Below are 19,741 nucleotides of genomic sequence, written 5' to 3'. Positions count from 1 at the left end.
AGGAAGAAATTTTTAGGACTTCTAGTGAGCTAACAAACACAGTCATTTAACATGTTACTGTGTGAAAACAAACATACAACCCATCACGTGTAGTTTACTATTTCCTCCTCTCATTTCTCTGTGTGCACTCTGTTGCCCATTTGTACATCTGAAATTTGACCAGTATGCTCTAGTCTGAAGAGGAAGAACACAAAGTGCAATAAAGAGAGGATATAAAAATACTGTGAAAATCACAGACAAAACAGTTCAGTGAGTTCTGTGCAAGGCTGTTTGCCAGTGTGTTCAGCCCTAAGATGGGACATGTTTCATGCTTTCTGAATCACTAATTTCAGCAAGTTATCTGAAAAGGGAATGAAAATCAAAACAAAACAAAACAAAAGAGAACAAAACCTCGATATCAGTAACACTTTCTTTTTCATTTCCACACTTCAAAGTCCAAAATGCACTGCGACATTATTACTCTGGGATGTGCAAGGAGGCAAAACATGGATGAAAAATAGACACTCTTTGAAGAGGATGGAAGCAGGGTAAGTGTAGTGATACCGGCCAGGAGAGCCCTGTACATCCAGGAGTCAGTAATTCACTGTGGAGCAGGCCCAGGTCTGTGCTGTGCTGCCTCTGGGCCTGGGTTGTGGTGCACAAAACCCTTGGGAGCAGGACCAGCTTCACTAGCTCCTTGGCACAGGGTGCAGGTGATTAGAGCAACTGCATGGCCTTGCCCTTATCTAGAAGCATACAAGGTGTAAAGCTCTCTTGTGAACATCCTTTGTGGAATAGCTGTTTTCTTGTAAGAAAATTAAAATACTGCAACAAAAGAGGAGCCTTTGTCCAGAGATGGAATGGCAGCCTGCCAAAGGAGAAGTCCATCCAGGATTAATCGTGGACACCATGGCTTCTGATTTACTTCCTATCTCTGTTGTCTTTTTAATAATTAAATTTGTCTTTTTAAATAATTAAATTTATTAAGTTATTTGTTTTCAGGCCCTTCTTATTCAGATTCAGAGAAAAACCCTGCACTAACTGGCTGAAGTGTGAAACTGAACTGTAAACTCTGTGTTGCATTGCAATGGGTTATAGAGTAGGTGGGTGACAATACGTCAATTTCATTATAAAACTTGTAAGAAATATGTGGTGACAATATGCATATTTTAAATTGGTGTTCATGTATGCAAAATAAATACAAAATAGGAAAAGGTTTTATTGTGAGGCTGCTTAAAGCATTTATGGCATTGTGAAAGATGGCTCAAAGTGAGAAGCAGAAGGAAGAAATAAACGAAAAGGTATATGAGGATGACACAGCTAGTGCTTTGAAAGTAAGGGCAGCAACTTGAAGCTCTGCTCCTAAGAAAAGAAAGCCAATGTGAACCTTCCCTGAAGCCTTTCAGATGTTATATAAGTATTACTAAAGCATCCCTGGAAGCAGATCTCTTAAGTAAGACAAACTAATTAAAAGCAACAAAAGGCAGTAGTTCAAATATGATACATTTGTGTTATCTGCAGGTGTGAAACTGTTCCTTTTCTTTTTTTTATGTCATTCTTCAAAGATTAAAAATACATGTAGCTGTAGACAATACAGAGAAATGAAGCTTGTCTCATTATTTATGCATGAAGAGTTTCAGAAAAATTGTTCAGGTCTAAACTTGCCTCTTTTGGAGCAGAAGTTTCATCCTAATCTTTTGTGATAGTTTGTCACGGCACCTGTGGCTCCCGCCCTGCCTCTTCAGTGCTCCTTCTGCGTATGACACAAACTTGGTCATCCCACAACACTGCAAAGCTTCTCTGCTCCCTTAATAAACTGTTGCAGGATTTCAGAGGCACTGTGGGAGTTTTCAAAATGCAAAACCCCTCTCATGTGCTAAAGGCAGAAAAACAAGGTGCCAGCTCTTCAGATGAAAGGTGTAGTGGAGAATAAATAAGGGTAGGACAAACTGAGGGGAAGGAGATGTGGACGAAAGGGCCTTGAAAAAAACGAGTACTTCACTTTCTGTCGCTGGTAGCACCCAATTTCTCTTTTAGTTTGCTTTTGGCTGCGCTGTTCTTAGAAGCAGCGTGTGCTGACAACCTTCTTTCACCTGCACCACGGTTGTACACGCTACCAAAGGGGCTTCCAAATAGACCCTGATTTCCCCTCTGTCGATGCACCATTCCCGCAGTGTTACAGTTCTCTTTGAGGCTGGTTTGCCCCCTCTGTCTCTGAGGGCCTCTCGGTGTCTGTCCCCGCCGCGTCCCGCCCCAGCCGGGGGCGCTCCCGGGGCAGAGCGGAGCCCGCGCACCAGAGCGGCGGCGAAGGCACTCGCAGGACAAGTGGCACTCGCAGGACAGTTAGGGTTGAAAGGGACCTCTGGAGATCATCTGGTCCAACCCCCTGACAAGTCTGGGTCACCCAGCGCAGGTGACACAGGAACGCGTCCAGGTGAGTTTGGAATGTCTCCAGAGAGGGAGACTCCATGACTTCCCTGCGCATCTGTTCCAGTGCTCAGACGCCCTCAACGTGAAGTTCTTCCTCATGTTGAGGTGGAACTTGGCGTGTTTTAGTTTATGGCCCTTGCTTCTCGTTCTGTCGCTGGGCACTGCCGAAACGAGTGTGACACCAAACCGCAGCGGGCACAGGGGGTACCTGCGGGGCAACAGGGGTGTCACTGTCCCTGCCTGGGAAGAGCGGCCGCCGCCGGCTGGCTGTTCCCGGTGCAGGCCCCTTTCTCTCAGAGGGCCGGGGGGACGGGCGCAGCACCCTCAGCGGGACCCTGCTGCACCGTCCCGGCTTTTCGGGCGGGCTGCGGCGAGACATCGGCTCCGGGGGCCGGCCCCCGCGCTGGTGCCGGTCTCGGTCACGGGGGCGGTGCGGCGGCCAGGCGGGCGGAGCCGTGTCCCGTCCCGCCCCGCTCCGCCAGGAGCCCGCGCCGCCCGCCCTGCGCGGCGGGGGGAGCTGCCGGGGCGCCGCTGCCGGTCACATGTAACCGCGCCCGGTGCGCGTAGCGCGGCGCGGGGCGGCGGCAGCTGCTCGCGGGGCGAGGCGAGGCCGGCAGTGGGCCAGCCCGCCCGCCCCGGGCGGGTTTCCTTCCGCGGCGGGGACGCGGGGCCGGCGGGGGATGCGCCGCCCTCCCGCGGTGGCGTTGGCTTTGTTGCTGTCGTGGCCGCCTCTCCCCCGCAGCCGGCGGGAGCGTGTTCGGGAGTGTCGCTGTTGCCCCCTCAGGAGTCCGTTGTGCGGGCTGAGGGGGCGGCCCCAAGCCGGGCTCGGCTCGAGGCACGAAGCGGAGGCGGCCTTGGAGGCGGGGGCCGGGGTGGTCTCTCCCCCTTGGGAAGCGGTGTCCTCGCTTGCTGCTGTGCGTGGGTGATCCTTCCTCCTTCTTCCTCCTCCTCCTCTTCCCGCTGTTCCCCTCCCTGGAACGGGCGCGGCGCTGGCCGGTGCTCGCAGGTCTGAGCGCACCTTTCCCCGCAGGCAAGGAGCGCCGCTGCTGCGACGCGCCTGACTCGCCTTAAAAAGTGTTTAATTCCCGAGACCGGAACGAGCCGCTCGATTCCAGGCGGGCGGAGGGAACTCCGGCCGTCCTGCTGAAGTTCTCACTGCTTGGGACTGTGCCTGCCTGCTGATCCGGGTGAGATCTCGCACGAACTGTGGGTAAGCTTATTCGGAGCGCCTGGGCTGAAAGAAAGTGTTTGATGTAACAGAAATTAAATATGTGCGGAAAACATCCAGGAGATGCCCAAGAACGAGAATTAGTTTAAGTAGTGGTGCTACTTGGGAGTGGTGCTGAATAGATGTGTTATTGCAGATGGGTAAATTGCTATTAAACAAACAGTATCTTGATTTTAGAGAGGTGCTGCTTTCACAAGGAGACTGTGTCATAGAAGCATGACCAGCTTCTAACTTCTATGACCCTTTACCCAAAGACTGAAACAAGTACTTTTAGATAACATCACTCATGCTTCTAGTACAGCCACTCTTCTTGGAGCAGCTCCTGTCAGTACAGTGTGTTGTGTGGGTTTGTGGACAGGTTCTGTCTGTTTGTGCAGTTTGGTGCATTTTGCCCGCCTTCTTTGCAAGCATCACATCTTAAGTTGTGCGTGCTGGGACATGTAAGAAATCTTCCTGAGCACGTATCAGCTTCTCCTACAGGAATCTAATTTTCATTGCTAGAGGAAGATGTATTGAAATATTAGATGATGTTGTGCTTTTTGCCAGCCTTACTGTTTGTAATGAGGAGAAAACTTCCTATGCAACCCATGGCCACTGCCTTGGAGCTTTTAAGTTGGCCAGTGCTAGTGCTGTTTCTCCTGCTATTCTAGCTGTATGTGAGTGAAACCCACTCATATTCTCCTTAGTATATATTGTCATTGTTCTGGGCTGTGTACATAGCTAGAGGATTCAGCAGGAGAAGAAACCAAAGTAAAAGCAAGTGGGTCTTACAAGTAGTGCTGCCTCATAGTCATAAGTGGCACTTCGGATCTTCGTAGGTCACGTTGAGAAAAGCAGGTGGGTTTTTTTGGTTGGACTTTATCCTAGCAGTTGGGTAAAGTTGGTAGTTTGTAATATAGTTGGTTGGCCTTTTGTGTTGAAGTATTCTGCAAAGCTCTCTTAAGCAGGCATGCAGGCAGAATGGTAACCTGTGTTCTCTGTGTTTGAAGCAGCCCCTGGGTGAAGATAGATCCTCTAGTAGCGTGACAGTCACTCTGGCACAGCTCTCATCGAAGAAGATAAAAGCGGAGCATCTCAATGCTATTTTTTATACCTTCTTAAAGGATAAGATTCAATTAGCAGTCAAGTACTGCTGTGGTAGTCCTAATGAGTTCAACAGAAGTGCCTTGCAGTCACATCTCAGCTGCAGAGGGGATGCTGAATAATGTTCTGTGCTGTTGTTCTGTCATGATGTACCTGTGACTGTGGAGACTGCCATGCAAGCCTTTCAAGGGCACAAGGCTTAAATAGGGGCCATAAAAAGCAGTTTACCTGTATCAGCTGATTGATGGAATAAGGTAATGATGGCAGCACAGCTGAATGAAAGATGTGTTCTCTTTTAAGTGGCTAGTGGATTTGCATAGAGGCAGCACAATCCATATAGATGAACCTGCTAGCAGTATCTTAAGGCTAATAATTCCAAATGAAACTATAAAGTTTCTCCCTCAGTGCTGATGGCTTGGATTGGTGCTTTAAAACTGATGGGTGGGGATTTTAGAGCTCTTTGTGATGGGTCATGGGACCAAATAAACTCCTGTCTGTGCAGGAGTATAGTTGTACAAAGTACAGCTGCAAGTGCACACCACCTGAGTGCCTGTGCATTGATTTGTTTCCATACTCTAAGCTTGTCACTCAGACTTCTGTTAGTGGTTTCTCATCTCCATTACAGAGCAAATCCTATTGCTTAAAACAGTATTTACAACAGTATAAAAGGTTCTGTTAAGAGTCTCTTTGCTGCCAGCTTTATTTTGGCATGTCATTTAGCTTATTAGCTGGAGCTGTATGTTCTTTATCATTTGTCTGATGGGTAACTGCATGCAGATGCACTTTCCAGCCCCAATTGTAGAAATGCTTTCACGTGAGTGATCCTTCCGTGATTAGTAGCCAGACTGCAATTATTCTGCGTCATTGCATGCTGCGGGCTTACAAAGTGTATTTGCAATTGGAGGCTTGGCCTGAACAGCAAGGTCTTTGAGGACTAAATCAGTGAAGCAGGCAGTCCATGTTACTATGCATATTACTCTATTGCTAATGTTTGCTTTAAGAGTACAAACAAATCAGTGATTTTAACCTTACAACTATTCGGTGGTAGAAAAACTATGCAAGTTATTTTATATAGTGGTTGAACTTTCTGTGTATTTTGATCTGTTTAAGATTCTGCTCATGCACATAACAGGCTTTGCTGTGCATGCAAGAGTTGTTTGTTTGAATCAGCGTCTTGGTTTCTTTCCCAAACAGTCTTTTCTTCCTTCTCGTCAATATCAAATGGAAACAGCAGGTTGTTAATGCGTTGAAAATGCATTGCTATTCGTACCTGCTGAGTATGTGGGATGTTGACAAACAATACAGGGGTTTCTCATCTGAGACATGGCTAAAGCAATACTGTGTGGGAGGGGGTGAAAATGAACGATGGGCTTTGCTTTTTTTCTTCCCCCCCCCTTCTCCCCAATGATGGCTAGCAGAAGCCAGCAAAATGAGTGTTACTGTCCTCTTATCTTTGGTTTGTGTGATTCTCAGTGCTGCATTCTGTGTCCCGCTGAAACTGTATCACTCAGCTTCAGAGATAGTATTACAGGCTGATAGTACATTAACATACATAATTTTGATAATTCTCTAGACACTGCTAGAACTGATTCACGGAGGAAAATTATACCTGCCCCAGTAACAATAACCTGTGCTGTGTTGCCTCCACAAGTGGATAGATTGCTGTTTAAAGGAGAAAGTAGCTTCAGGGCTTTAAGGACTGCTAGAGGAACTAGTACTGTTTTGTTTTGTTTTCTGGTGGAACTGAAAAGCATGCATGAACGAGAGTGCTGACTAACTGCTTCTGGAGAAGGCATTTGTATCCTGTGTCTGTGATAGATTGCAGGTGACTGATCCAGTCAGTTCTTCTGAAATATGCTAGAAAGGGCTTGCTTAGTCTTTGTCAAATTCTTTGGAAACAGAGTCTCTCTGCCTTTGCTGATTGAGGAAAAGGTAGAGAAACCTTTTTGCTGTGTTGTTAGCTCTTTGGCAGTCTGTCCTGTTCTAATTTCTGCCTCAGCCTTGAATATTGCAGGATCTGCCACTGTTACAGGCTTTTTGTTCCTTACCCAGTGTTCTCACTGTCTCTTTTCTTGCTGAGTGGCTTCTTATCTTACCATAGTCAAAGAGCTCCCTGCATCTATTTAAGCTGTGAGTGTGTGTGGTGCAATCAAGCTGCCTGTCCAGAACAGCAGAGTGTAAACAGTTTGTGGGACCATTCAAAACCTCTGCTAGTATAGGAAAGCTTCCTATGTGAGGCGAGTAATCATTAACTGACTGCAGGACCTGGTAAACCTAGTGTGTCTGAATATACTAAACTGGAGACATTAAATTTGGACAGGGTCTCTTGTTTTCCTATTATATGAACAGCAATAAATTGTCTATAGCAGCACAGTCTTTTGAAGCTGTTTTTAACATAGTTTCTTGACACCACTTAAAAGCAGTGTATTTAAATAGGGAAATGCTGTATGTAGGTCTGGTTGAATCATAGAATAAGCTGAGTTGGAAGGGACCCATCAGGATCACTGAGTCCAGGTCCTGGTGCTTTGCAGGATGCCCCATGAGTCACACCATGTGCTGAGAGCATTGTCTTCTTGACTTCTTGAACTGTCAGGTTTAGTGCTTTTCTGGGGAACCAACTCCAGTGCTCAGCCACTCTCTGGGTGAAAAACTTTTTCTTGATACCCAACTTAAATCTCCCCTGACTCAGCTTTGTGCTTCTTCCCCAAGTCCTGTCACTGGACACAAGAGTGAAAAGATTGGTGCCTGCCCCTCTGCTTTCCCCCTTAGGAATGTGGAAGACTGCAATGAGGTCTCTCTTCAGTCTCCTTCAGACTGAGCAAACCAAATGACCACAGCCTCCCTTCATAAAGCTTCCCCTCCAGATATTTCAGCATCTTCATTGCTTTCCTTTGGACACTCTCTAATAGCTTAATTCCTTTTTTCTCTTGTGGTGCCCAAAACTGTCCTCAGCACTTGAGGTGAGGCTGCCCCAGTGCAGAGCAGAGCAGGACAATCCCCTCCCATGCCTGGCTGGCAATGCTGCGCTTGATGCCCCCCCAGCACACAGTTGGCCCTCCTGGCTGCCAGGGCACTGCTGACTTGTGTTCAACTTGCCATCAACCAGGACCCACCCCAGGTCCCTTTCTGCACTGGTACTCTCTGGCATCTCATTGCCCTGTCCCAGATGCAGAGTCCAGCACTTGTACTTCTAAGCTTCATACAATTGTAGCTGTTATAATAGCATTAAAAAAAAAAAAAAAGTCAAACCAACTTCAGATTGTGATTTCAGAGTGGGAAAAGATTAGTTAAGACATCACTTAGGAACAGTATTCTTTAACAGACCTGGTAAATAGCAGTATTGCTTACCCAAAGATCTAAGGCTCCCCATCTAGTAGAGAGCTGTAAAATAGTCATGTTAAAAGGTTTTGTTTTCTCCCTTCTTTGGAAGACATAAATGCCTTTTTTTCCCTTTGCAGTTCAAGTGCAATGGTAGGATTAGAATTAATTAGTGATCTTTTAGAGTTGTGTTTTAACTTCCTTATATTGTACTATTGTGTTTCTTAAAGATAAAGTCAACTCTGTGAAGTTGTCTGAGTCCCCCATTCCCCTTCAAGTGAAGATTGCAGGGCCTCAGATACCCGGGCTGAAGAGATGATAGTACTAATCACTGATGGGTATCTGACATCTCCATAGTACTAATCACTGATGGGTATCTGACATCTCCATGCAAAGACATTCTGTTCCTCAGGGCTGGCAGCCAAAATAATTGTCAATTAATTCTCAGGTAATACTTGGGTTAATGGATGTACATAGTTAATTTTCTCTTTTTTTCACTCCTGTTGCCTTTGGATACATGAAGGGATAAGGGTGAAAGCCTTGTAAGGAAAAAGCAAATGCTTACTGGTTATGTTTGTAGCAAAGCTTGCCTTGTTTGTGGCATAGAGTTTCAACTCCCAAGCCACCCTTAGAACCTAGAAAACAAGAGAAGCAACAAAATATGGGTATTTGGTTATTTAACTGCTTTGTATGTGGAATTTTAATGCTTCTTAGTAGCCTGAGTGCTGGGCTGTTGCAACAGCTTGGGCATTAAGTGTGTGCCACAGAGAGAATAGTTATCTTTCTCATACCAGGGTTAGTGTTAAATACCAGCTAAAAGTGATGTAATTTTAAGCCATAACTTACAGCAGTAGAACCAATTGCAAAATCTCCTCTTTTGTGTATTTTATCAGAGATGACTACAGAAGCAGAACAGCAGCTTCTCCATGATGCTAGAAATGGAAATGCTGAAGAAGTTAAACAGCTGTTGGATACCTTGGACAAAGGAGAAGTAAGCTTTGATATCAACTGTAAAGGTTAGTAGCCTTCCTCAAATGTTTGTGATCTTGCTGTTGAAGTCACATATAGTGAAACTGATAGTGGTAGTATAATCTTGCTTTCTTTGGAGTGCCCAGTAGAGTAATAAAAAACCTACTTAAACAACTTTTACACTGTAACTTAAGGGCATATTTGCTTAGGGGAGAGATGGTAGTAATAAAAGAGTATGGATAGTTGCAGTGTACAGAAAAACTCAGCAAATTCATAGACACTGGAAGTGTCAACAAGACAAAGAATCAGTACCTCTTTTTGCCTGTGTTCATGCCTATGGCAACTTTGAAGCTTTAGAATACTAAACAAAACAGATTGAGGTGCCTGGGGATTGTTCAGGAAGGTAAGTAGCTTTCATCAGAGCTGCAGAGAATATTAGATCAGGTCTGTCATTTGTGCTCTGCTAAGTGTAGGGGTTTATTATTTTGGGGTTTTTTACGCCCATATTTTGTTAGCACACAGTAGAACTGTTACATTTCTTGCCACTTGTAAAAATGTTTATATCTTAATTCTGGTAGAATACTGGGTTACTTGGAAAAGAAACTAAGACTGCTCTTCGTCTGGGTCTTTGGCCTTCGCTGAAGTTTTGCTCATGTGCAGCTAACAGAGGCGTGGCTGAGCAGCTTGCTTGCTGTGCATTAAAGCTTCAAACTGGGACTAGATTTGCAAGCTTGCTAGCAGACTACCTTGCTTCTTTGTTATTTTAGGAGTTTTATATTTCTTTTTATTTAGACAAGTATGTTTCTGGTTGCTTCCAAGGTGTGGGTGTGAATGTCACCCTTTCTACCCAGGCTGGTATTCCATTGTTTGTCATTTAACTGTTTAGCAGCACTGAGAGGAAAGTGCTGCAGAGGGAGAGGGAAGAGATCCACTGAGCTTCCTCTCAACCATAACAGAAGGGAACACTTTGCCCTAAGGGGCAGTGATTCCTATTACCTGAACAAGCTCTATCCCTTTCCCAAGTCTCATTCTTAATCATTAGCTTACTTATCGTTTTGTTTGACTACTCAGCCATGTTTGTGCTTTCTCAATGGTTAATGTGCTCACCTCAGAAAAGAAGTTATGAAACCCAAGCTCTTTCTACTTCATCTTTGGGAGCTAGTTCATAATTTAAAGGGGAACCAAACATACTTTGAAGCTGAAGTCTTCCACCCTCAGAAGTATATCCTTGGTAAATATTCAGTATATGTAGTGCCAAAACAATTGGAATAAAAGTACCTTAAGATTCATGCATCAGTGCCCATAAATAAGTTCCTGAAGTCTCTTGTGCTTAGAAGAGGTTTCAGACTTTCTCTGATGTGTTCTTACACATAATCTGAAGTCAAGAAAGCTTAATGAAATGGCTTACTCTGTTGTCTGTTATATCAAGCAAATGGTCAGAAAGTCTGCAGCATAGGAGAGAGTCAGGTAATGAAGTTAAAGGTGGTGCTTAGCTGTTTTTCTAGTTTAGAAGTACATGCCAGCTGGTTAATGCTTGCTTGCTAATAGGAGGTCTAGGAAGCTAGAGGGAATGTGCTTGTGATATTATGTTTAACCTAAACTAGTTCCAAATATGGATTTTGTTCACTGTGAAATCTCTGCTTTTGAAGTTTCAATTCTTCTAAATGTCTGAGGACACAGAAGTGTAATTAGTGTTATCTGGGAGAAGTGCTCTAGTTGTGTGAAACTTCAGAGGTAAATCTCTGTTTCTCTGCAGTCATTTTTCAGAGACTGACTTGTTTCACTTTGCTCTCATGAAGTGTTCTATTGGAAACAGTCTAAGACAAATTCAGGCCAAAGAGCCTTTGCTGTATAACTGGCCCTGGCATTCTGCCTCCTTACTAGCTAAACCACTATGTTTTGCTACAAGTTCTGATCTGTTGGGTATCACCAGATAGTTAATCATCAGGTTGTTATGCAATTACTAAAGTACACACTGTAGACTGTAACTATCTTCTCTTCCTGACAGCCTCTTGTGCTTCTGTCATTACCTTGGATAATAGATGTCCCTAGAAAGTCAGGGTATAGGGAATGTCTTCACTGCGGTAGTAACAGTTCCTTCAGGATTTCTGATACAGCAGTGCCACTTGGCTTGGAATAAAGTGTTTCTGGAGCAGGTGGGAGGCTGCACTGCAGGTGCAAACTTCCTGCAGGATGTGCCTTCTTAGCCCTAAGTTTGACAGGTTGGTGTGACTGGGTGTCAAAGCCTGTCTGACATCTTCTCCTTGTCTTTTCAGAGGGGACCTACATCTGAGGCTGTGTGTGCTGTACCTTCATAAGTGTCAAGTCTGACAACAGTGACCCTAAACATCACAATTTCTACCAAAGTGAAGGAAGAGAAAATAAATTTAGGCTTCCTGTACTTGCTCAGCTGTGACTGTATACTTCCCAGTCAGTGCTTGCAGATAAGGAGGATTTGCTTGAGGGAAATCCAGGCAAATTATCTGAACTTCTCTTTTTGGGTTCCTCAGTTCACTGTTTTAGAAAGAAGGCATCTACATTAAAACAGTACCAAAGCCAGGTTTCATCCAAAATAATTGTGTTTTCTAAGGCCATCTCTTGTTGGCTCATTCTTCTTAAATACAAGGAAACAGGGTATCTAGGAATTTGCAATGTAAAAACTCCATAAGGTAAGGGTAATGGTCAGTAGTGTGTTATGGCAAAATTAACATTTGAATCACTGCACCGTGGCCTAGCAGTCCACAGATGGAAAATGGCTGCCTACCTTGTCTCCATTCTCTAAGCAAATGGTAACACTTGGCACTTAGAGTTAAGTGGCATTAAACCAAAGAGCTGTGTGTAAGAGGGAAAGGAATTATGGTTTTTGTTGGAATTACATTATTTCTCCTTTTCTATCCTTGCATTCTCCCTCGTGTAATGCTGTCATGGTTTAAAATAATAATAAAGTATAAACACTTGTGGTCACTTTGAAGAGAAGTAACACCTCAAAAGCTTAAGAAATAAATGGTCAGCTGACATCAGAAATGCAGACATTCAAAGTGGATGCAGAACAAGGGCCTGTTCTTAATTTATTCAGTAAGAACTATAAATCTGGACAAATTCCTGGTTATTTTTTTCATGACTGAATTCCTTGGCAGCATCACTGCCTTATCAGTGCTGTTAACTAATAAATGTTTTGACCTAATTGTATGAATTCAGTGCAACTCAGATCTCTTTTGTAGTCTTTGAATGAACATTACTCCCTACTGGACTGAGGGATGAGTGATGTCCATTTAGTATGTTATCCAACATAACTATCCCCCCCAGAGTTAGTGGTCCACACAGGATATATTTTTTGTGGTACTTTGGCCCATCAGTAACGTAGGGTAGGAGGTCTGGTGTAGGCCAGACTGTAATGAGGGAAAGATCTAAATCTGGGATTGGAAACAACAAGAGTGGAGAAGAAAGAGAATCAAATTACAAAAGAAATTGTCAAGAAAGGGTGGGAATGTTAGCTGGAAACAGTTATAAGAAATGGGAAAATATTTCAGCTCTGAACTATGTTCTAATGTTAATTTTTAATATGAGAGCAAGAGAGATGATGAACTTTCAAGATGAACAGTGTATTTTCCTTGTGCTTGTGGCTTGTTTTCTCAGGGCAAACTTATCTTGTGCGTGTTCCATGCCTCAGTACTTGAGCTTATGTGACAGGGGAAAACTTAATGGTGGCAATGATTTAAAAACAATTTCTACTGCCTTATTTTCATTTTTCTTCCAAGTACAAAATTATAGCTTTTAGGTGACACTGTAATGCTGTGGGGTGTATTGCTTAGTTAAAAGCAAGATACAGGTTTATTTTTGCTTAATATAGTTGAGTGTTGCAGTTGGAAAGTAAAGTGAGTTGTTAACTTGAGTAATCTTTAATGCTTTAATATCTTGCTTTTAAAAGAAATGATTGTAGGGGAATTGTTGAATTTCATTCAGCCAGTGTTCCAGGTCATGTTTTAAATGCTCTTTAAAGCATAAATCATATTTTCCTTTACATGTTCATTTCTGTGCCTGCTTTTTGTCTGTGCTTTATCATTCTGCAGCTTAGAGTTGTAGGTGATAAATGAGTTTCACTGTGCATAAAGATTTCAAAGCACATTACTTAGTGAGGCTGTCTTTATCAGAACTGAGTAAAGCACAAGGCAACAAAAAAAACTAACAACAAAACCCTCAACATTAGATCATTCCACCTATTTTATTTTGAATCCTTTGTTTGAAAGATGGGTTGTCTTACCTCTCATTTATGTGAAGAAAATAAAATTGTGTAAACCAAAGAGTTTTTTGAAAAACAAGAGAAAAATGTGCTTGCATGTGCGATTTTCATAGTGAATAAAGAATGAAAGTAACTGAAGCTACTTGCTAGTATTGAAAGGTGTTACGTGCAAAGAAAAGTTTTATTCTCAGTCAGGTGACATAACTTTTCCCTTTCAAAAGGTTGTGGGGTTTTTTGTTTGGGTTTTTTGGAGTTGATTTTGTTGGATTTGTTAAGGTTTGGTGGGTTTTTTTGGTGCTTTGTTTTGATTTTTTTTTTTTTAGATTTGAAACCAGCTTTCTCAAACAGCCTCCTGATTTAGTAATTTAAATAATGAGTAGTATGGATGATTCCAGCCTCTTTGTTCCTCTGCTGCTGTGAAAAATGATCATCCATGACAACCTCCAAGCACATGACAGTATCTCTTTTGTACTGTGTGATCAAAACTTAATTTTCCTGTTTTGTCTTTTAGGCAGAAGTAAGTCTAATATGGGTTGGACACCTCTTCATCTTGCTTGCTACTTTGGACATGCTGTTGTGGTAGAGGATTTGCTGAAGGTATATATTTGTTTTCCTCTCTGTGAAGTGCTAGAAGCAGTTAGTGTTTCTTCAGGTTTTTGTGATAGAAGAAAAGAGGCTTTGCAGAGAGGCAGAGGCACTCCTACAGTTTATCTACATGAAGCATAGACATAACTGATTGTTGTGGCATTAAGATAGGCCTGGTTTAGAAGGACCAAAAATAGTGACAGTGGAAGTCTATACAGTAGCATACTGGCCCTTACTCTGATCAGTTTTTACAATTATTGGTACTTGGCTGGTTTTCTCTTGGAATGTAACTGTCTGCATGTTCGAGCCAAAGATGTGCAATATATAGGTGAGCACTCATGAAAGCTCAGGTGTTTTGAAGCTTACTGGGTATCTGTGTATAATACATATATCACACCATATGATAGTGGAATATAATATATCACAGCATGTGATACTAGTAATGCAATTACTTCAACAGTTTGATTAGTTTACTGTTGGACATAAAGTGCTTAAGTTTAGGCAATTTCAGTTACCAAGCTGTAGAAAAGCTTAAAGTGTCTCAAATACAAAAAAAATGCTGATTTATCTAATTTTATATTGTGCATAGAAATATGCAGAGAATTTTGTGCAAAATAGCCTGTATGTGTTTCTTTCAGGCACAGGCTAATACAGTTGGACTCATTATTTCTTTCTAACGTCTTTGAAATAATGAACTGCATGGTGAATTTTGAAACTATGGACTTGTGTTATCAAAATTTATGTGTTTCTATTTGCATAACAACTGCAAATGCAGTGACTATGTGGTTTCTGACTGAATTGTTTTTTGTTTTTGCTCTCAGGGTAGCTTCAACCAACCTTAACTATATTAGACCCTCTTTAATATTTGAAAGATTTTGCTGGATGGCAGCAGTGTGATAAACAGGCTCAAGTGCAAAGCTAATGTAAACTTGATTTTCATTAAGAATAAAAGCTGCCAGCATAGTCCAGACTTTAAAGGAGGAAACAAATTTGAGATTTCTTTGAGAAATTCTTCTCTAGCCTATACACTTGCTTAGTAAATAAAGCCATTTTCAATTCAAGCGGGTTATTTAAAGCAGAAGGTAAAGTTTTATCACTTGATTTATGCATTTATCAAGCATCCAGCCTGAAGAGTTGGAAGAGTATAGAGTATAGAAGTACAAATACTTTTAGTTCTTTTGATAGGGCTCTTGAAAGGGTACTATTTAAAGAACAAAGTGAGAAGTAAGTGAGTCTGTGCACTTCTGAAAGCTAGGCAAGTGTAAGTGTGTATGTACTTGTGCAAAGAGCAAGTGAAGGAGGCATTATCAGAAACAGAGTTTTGGAACTAGTCAGGTTCATCAGTTGAGACAGGCAGCAATGACCTGGCTAAATCATGTGATCTGAGCATATGTGATGAAGTTAAGTATGCCCTGCCCTCTCTTTGACCCTTTGAGAGGTTAGGTAGAGTGGTGTAGAAGAAATACTTAATGAAAGAAGGATAGGATTTCTTGGTTTCTTGGAAGAGTGCCTGTGCAGTGTGGCAAACACTCCTCCTTTCAGATAAAAGGCATGGGATGGAGAAAGTGTGTGACAAAAGGAAGGGAGATGTAACAGGAAGACCTACAAAATCCCAAACAACCCAAGCCAAACAAAAACAAGACAATAACAGCACCCACACTTTGTTTTAAACTTACTTTCCATATACTCTCTTCTTAAAAGTGTTGGATATTCCTGGAAAAATGCAGGGGGCTTTTCCTTTTTGAAACAGTTGAGAGAATGTTGGCCGCGGATCTTAGATACATACTTTATCCTTGTTTCCAGAATAACTGTATTACAGTTCTGATCTGATTTGCCACTAGGTCTACATTAGTGTCCTGTCTCCCCTTTCTCCCAAGGAGAGGAAATAGCCATGCAGTTCTTGTTTTAAGGATATTCAGATGTCTGTTGGTCTTGCTGTTTAGGCAGGTGCAGATGTGAATGTGCTGAATGACATGGGGGACACTCCGCTCCATCGTGCAGCTTTCACGGGCCGTAAGGTAAAGTATAGTGCCTTTTTTAAGCCTCACTTGTAGAATTATTAAGAAAGTGCTAGCAATAAGATCACTTCAAAAAGATGTTTTTACAGGGTCTAAAAATGACTTATTGTCTGTTTTGGTACAGCGTGTTCAGAAGGATTAGGCACATTGCCTAGCTTGCATAACTGTACAAAACAAAAACCCACAGAGAGAAACCACATTGTTTTAATCTTAGTAGCTTCTGGAGGGGAAAGAAATCTCTTAAATTAGGACACACAGGCCCATTGGGTGTTTGGAAGAGCTGTTTCTTCATAGTTAATTAGAACTAAAGAGCTTTTAATAGGCCTGTGTAATGTTACCCTAGTTTGATTTCCCCCACCATGGCCACCATCATTCCAAAACTATGGAATACATCTTGGAATACATAATTCCAAAACTATGGAATACAGATGGATAACATCTTGGCCCTTCAGGAGTGACTACTTACTGTTTTGTCAAAAAAGCCAGTTGTACCATTTTTATCTGTCCAAGTCAGCATTCACACCAGGTACACCAGCTTTTCAGGGTCAGTCTGTTCAGCTTTACCTCCTGTTGGTTCCTTCAGCCTGACTGGTGGGAGAGAAAATGTTGCAGTCAGTCTCACTCTTCAATCTCTCTAAAACATCCCTTCCTGTTTTCATAAGAAACCAGCAGTGGTGAGAAGCTGTTGGTTGCAAAGCTCATTTTACAGCATGTCAATAGCTGGAAAGCTTGATTGTGGCCTTGCAGTTACACAGATAAGCAGTGGTTTTCAAATTGTTTTTCAGGAGGTGGTGATGTTACTCTTGCAGCATAATGCTGATCCTTCTATTGTTAACGGCAGTGGAGAGACTGCAAAAGAAGTTACCTATGACAAAGACATAAGGAATATGTTGGAAGGTAACTTTAATAGGTCAAAGTTTGTTTTGGGTTTCTTTTAACATGTGTGCATTCTAAAAGCTGCTATTTTTCCTGCAAGTTACAGAAGCTCAGTTGAATTTTCTTTTTAAATTTGGTTATTAGAAAGAAAACAGTCATAGTTTTTGCTTCTTGTCTGTAGTACTGACAAGTGGGGGGTTTTTTTGGGACTCGAGAGTTAAGTATTATGAATACAAATAGCATTATTTAGGTTACTATTTCAGTCCTGCTGGGATAGTCCTTGCTACAGATTTGAGTGGTATGTGGGCAGTCAAAGCCTTGGCTCCCTGGAAGAGACAAAAGTCAAGTCAAGAACAGTAAGTGACTTTGTGTCAAATCATTAGAGAGCAAAATTCCCAACAGTTTGCAAAGGTGACCCAGTTATGGATCAGATTTAGGACTTGCTATTGCAGTCTTAGACATTGTGTCAAAAGGCATAAAAAATAAAAGCACTTCCCCCTTGTTTCCTCCATGGCCTCACAGGTGTCAGAGATGAGGCAGATGGTGTCCAAATACTAATCTAGTTCACTGATTATAATTTCGGAGAGTTCAAAAACTCTCCGAAATTTTTTGCTTCCTGGTATTACTATGTAATACTCTTAAATACTGATGGAGCTCTGTGTCCACTACCACAGACTGCATATATGAAGTGATCTTTCCTCTGATTCTACGTGCAAATGCACAAATAACTCATTTCCACTGCTCATCTGCTGAATCATTAGAGAAGAAAAAAATTTTGGTAGGATGATAAGAGCAGAAGAGAAGCTGAAAAATACATAGGGAAGATCTGAGATGAGGGTGTTGCATTGTTCCCATTTTCCCTTCTGCAGGGAGTGGGCTTGATTCTAAGTATTGAAATAATAGTATTATATATTTGTATGTGTATACAAACTTGCACATCTTATCAGAGTTTATGTGCTTTGAACATATTTTTGCTCTGTCACAGATGTTTCTGAGTAAATATTCTATTTATACCTGTCCCAATTAAATAATACTGGAAACATTTGCTTCTCTAGGCTTGTTTTGCTCTACTTAGTTTGAATGCTGTACTTCGTATGTACTTTACTGAGAACGACTTTTTTTTTTTTTTTTTTTTTTAGCAGTGGAAAGGACACAAGAAAGGAAACTGGAAGAACTCCTCTTAGGAGCAGCAAGAGAGGGGGAAACAGGGAAACTGACTGCCTTGGTAAGAATTCAAGTCAAGTGATTCAATCCATTATGCTGATGTAACAAAATATAACTTTGTGCTTTGCATTTCAAAGGCTGTGACTATGGAATATTAGTGCTGTGCCCTGTGTTATATTGGTAAGGTGCTGAACCCTCAAGGATTTTCCTCTTTGTTGGAGGTTGCAAAACCAACAGTTTTCAACTTCTTTCATGTTTTTAAATCCTTTAGATAGAGTTAGCTTGTTAGTTGTAAACATCAGTGTAATGGTTCATGGTCTGCTGAGATAAGCTTAGTATGTTATTGTGGATACTTTAATGTCATGGATGTCTAGATTTTCACCACAGTATGGCCTGTCTTTAATCTTGAAAATAAGCTCTTTCTCATTAGCATCCATTGTAGTTTTTAATGGACAGTTGTCTGCCCAGCACAGTTTCATGCTGAGCAGGAGTTCATGACTGAATTTTTGTGTGTGCACACTCATAGTAATCCCAGATGAACCGTATGATGGCCTGGTAAGGCTGTGGCAGAAGTAGATCGCAGAAAGACTGGAGGGTGCCTCTTGATGTGATTCAGTCCAGCTCCTGTTTGCAGAGCAGAATGAACTAGAGCATGTTGCTCAGGACCAAATCCAGCTGGGTTATGAAGCAGAGTCCCAATGCTTGAACTCACACTTTGGAAAGTCCTGAAGAGTGTCCTTGGAAGTAAGACATGCAGTATGGAACGGTTTTTACCTACTTAGCACCTTTAGTAATGCCTTTTCAGGAATCAAAATTCACAAATGTGAGATTCGTATATTGAGATATCTGATTTTCTTTATTTTTCTGCCTGGAAGCCAGAAGTGAACATCTCTTCGCAATTTACTTCCACCACTCTAATTTTTTTTCTTATAGCCCAAAGCGCTTTGTCTTTCTAGCTCCTTTCATGGAAACCCTTGTTAAATCTTTGGTCATCCTTGTAATTCTATTTTGGAGATTTTGTACTGTCCTCTTGGAAATGGAGAGAGAACCAGAGCTGTACACAGCACCTAAGATGTAGAAAAATATGCATTAAAAAATGCATTAATACACTTCACAACTGTACTAATTGTAATTAATACACTGACATAAGTGATCTGTTCTTGATTCTGATAATTTTAATACTTGTTACATGTCTGCTGACTAATCCTTAAGCTCATGTGAAAATAAAATTGGGAAAAAAGTGGCTCCTTCTAGAAATCTGTCATTAAAAAACTCTGCTTTCTTTCATGTGGCATGTTACTATGCATGAGCATGTAATTCTCCCTGTGAACATTGTAATTTCTAAGTGATATTATTTTTTAAAATACTTTTATATTTTTAATATTTATTTTTAATAATTTCGCTATTTCTTTTTTTTTTTTAATATTTCTTTTTTTTTTATATTTGCTATCTTTGAGCTCTGTATGTATAAAGACAGCTATATATTGACTTTTAAAACCTTTCATAATATTTTCATGTTTTTGACCTGGAGTCAGTTTTAAATCAATCCTTAACAGGTGTTCCTTGGAATACATTTACAGTTCTCTGGTTTCCTACTCTTTGACTTTCCTACCCTTAGGCTGATACCTCTGGGCAGAATTTGTGTAGCTCTTCATAACTGTCCTTTAGCTCCAAAATTCACCGTACTTTACCTACTGATTGTTCAGGCATTTTTGCTCCTACTTAAATTTTTTTATTAGCAGACTATGATGCTCATGGAACTTTACCTGCTTATATCTACTTTTACTGTGACACCTAACACCAGAACATGTTATTTACTAGAAGTTAGATCTTCAGCAGCTGAATCTTAAC

At 41.6% G+C, this 19,741-nt stretch overlaps 1 protein-coding gene across 1 annotated transcript in view; it reads left to right on the top strand.

Moving 5' to 3' along the window:
- The first annotated feature begins 3,196 nt into the window (after positions 1 to 3,196).
- OSBPL1A (oxysterol binding protein like 1A) overlaps positions 3,197 to 19,741 on the top strand; it is a 78,083-nt gene continuing 61,538 nt past the window's right edge. Inside the window, exons 1-7 of the mRNA XM_063167571.1 lie at positions 3,197 to 3,323; positions 3,440 to 3,619; positions 8,932 to 9,054; positions 13,759 to 13,844; positions 15,776 to 15,850; positions 16,636 to 16,747; positions 17,866 to 17,951. Coding sequence (XP_063023641.1) covers positions 8,934 to 9,054; positions 13,759 to 13,844; positions 15,776 to 15,850; positions 16,636 to 16,747; positions 17,866 to 17,951 — 480 coding nt within the window. The 5' untranslated portion in view covers positions 3,197 to 3,323; positions 3,440 to 3,619; positions 8,932 to 8,933. The remainder of the gene's footprint in view (positions 3,324 to 3,439; positions 3,620 to 8,931; positions 9,055 to 13,758; positions 13,845 to 15,775; positions 15,851 to 16,635; positions 16,748 to 17,865; positions 17,952 to 19,741) is intronic.

The sequence above is a fragment of the Melospiza melodia genome, chromosome 1 (genome assembly GCF_035770615.1).
Source record: "Melospiza melodia melodia isolate bMelMel2 chromosome 1, bMelMel2.pri, whole genome shotgun sequence".
NCBI classification, from domain to species: Eukaryota; Metazoa; Chordata; class Aves; order Passeriformes; family Passerellidae; genus Melospiza; species Melospiza melodia.
The sequence above is the reverse complement of the archived record's forward strand: the minus strand, read 5'-3'. Positions and strand labels throughout refer to the sequence as shown.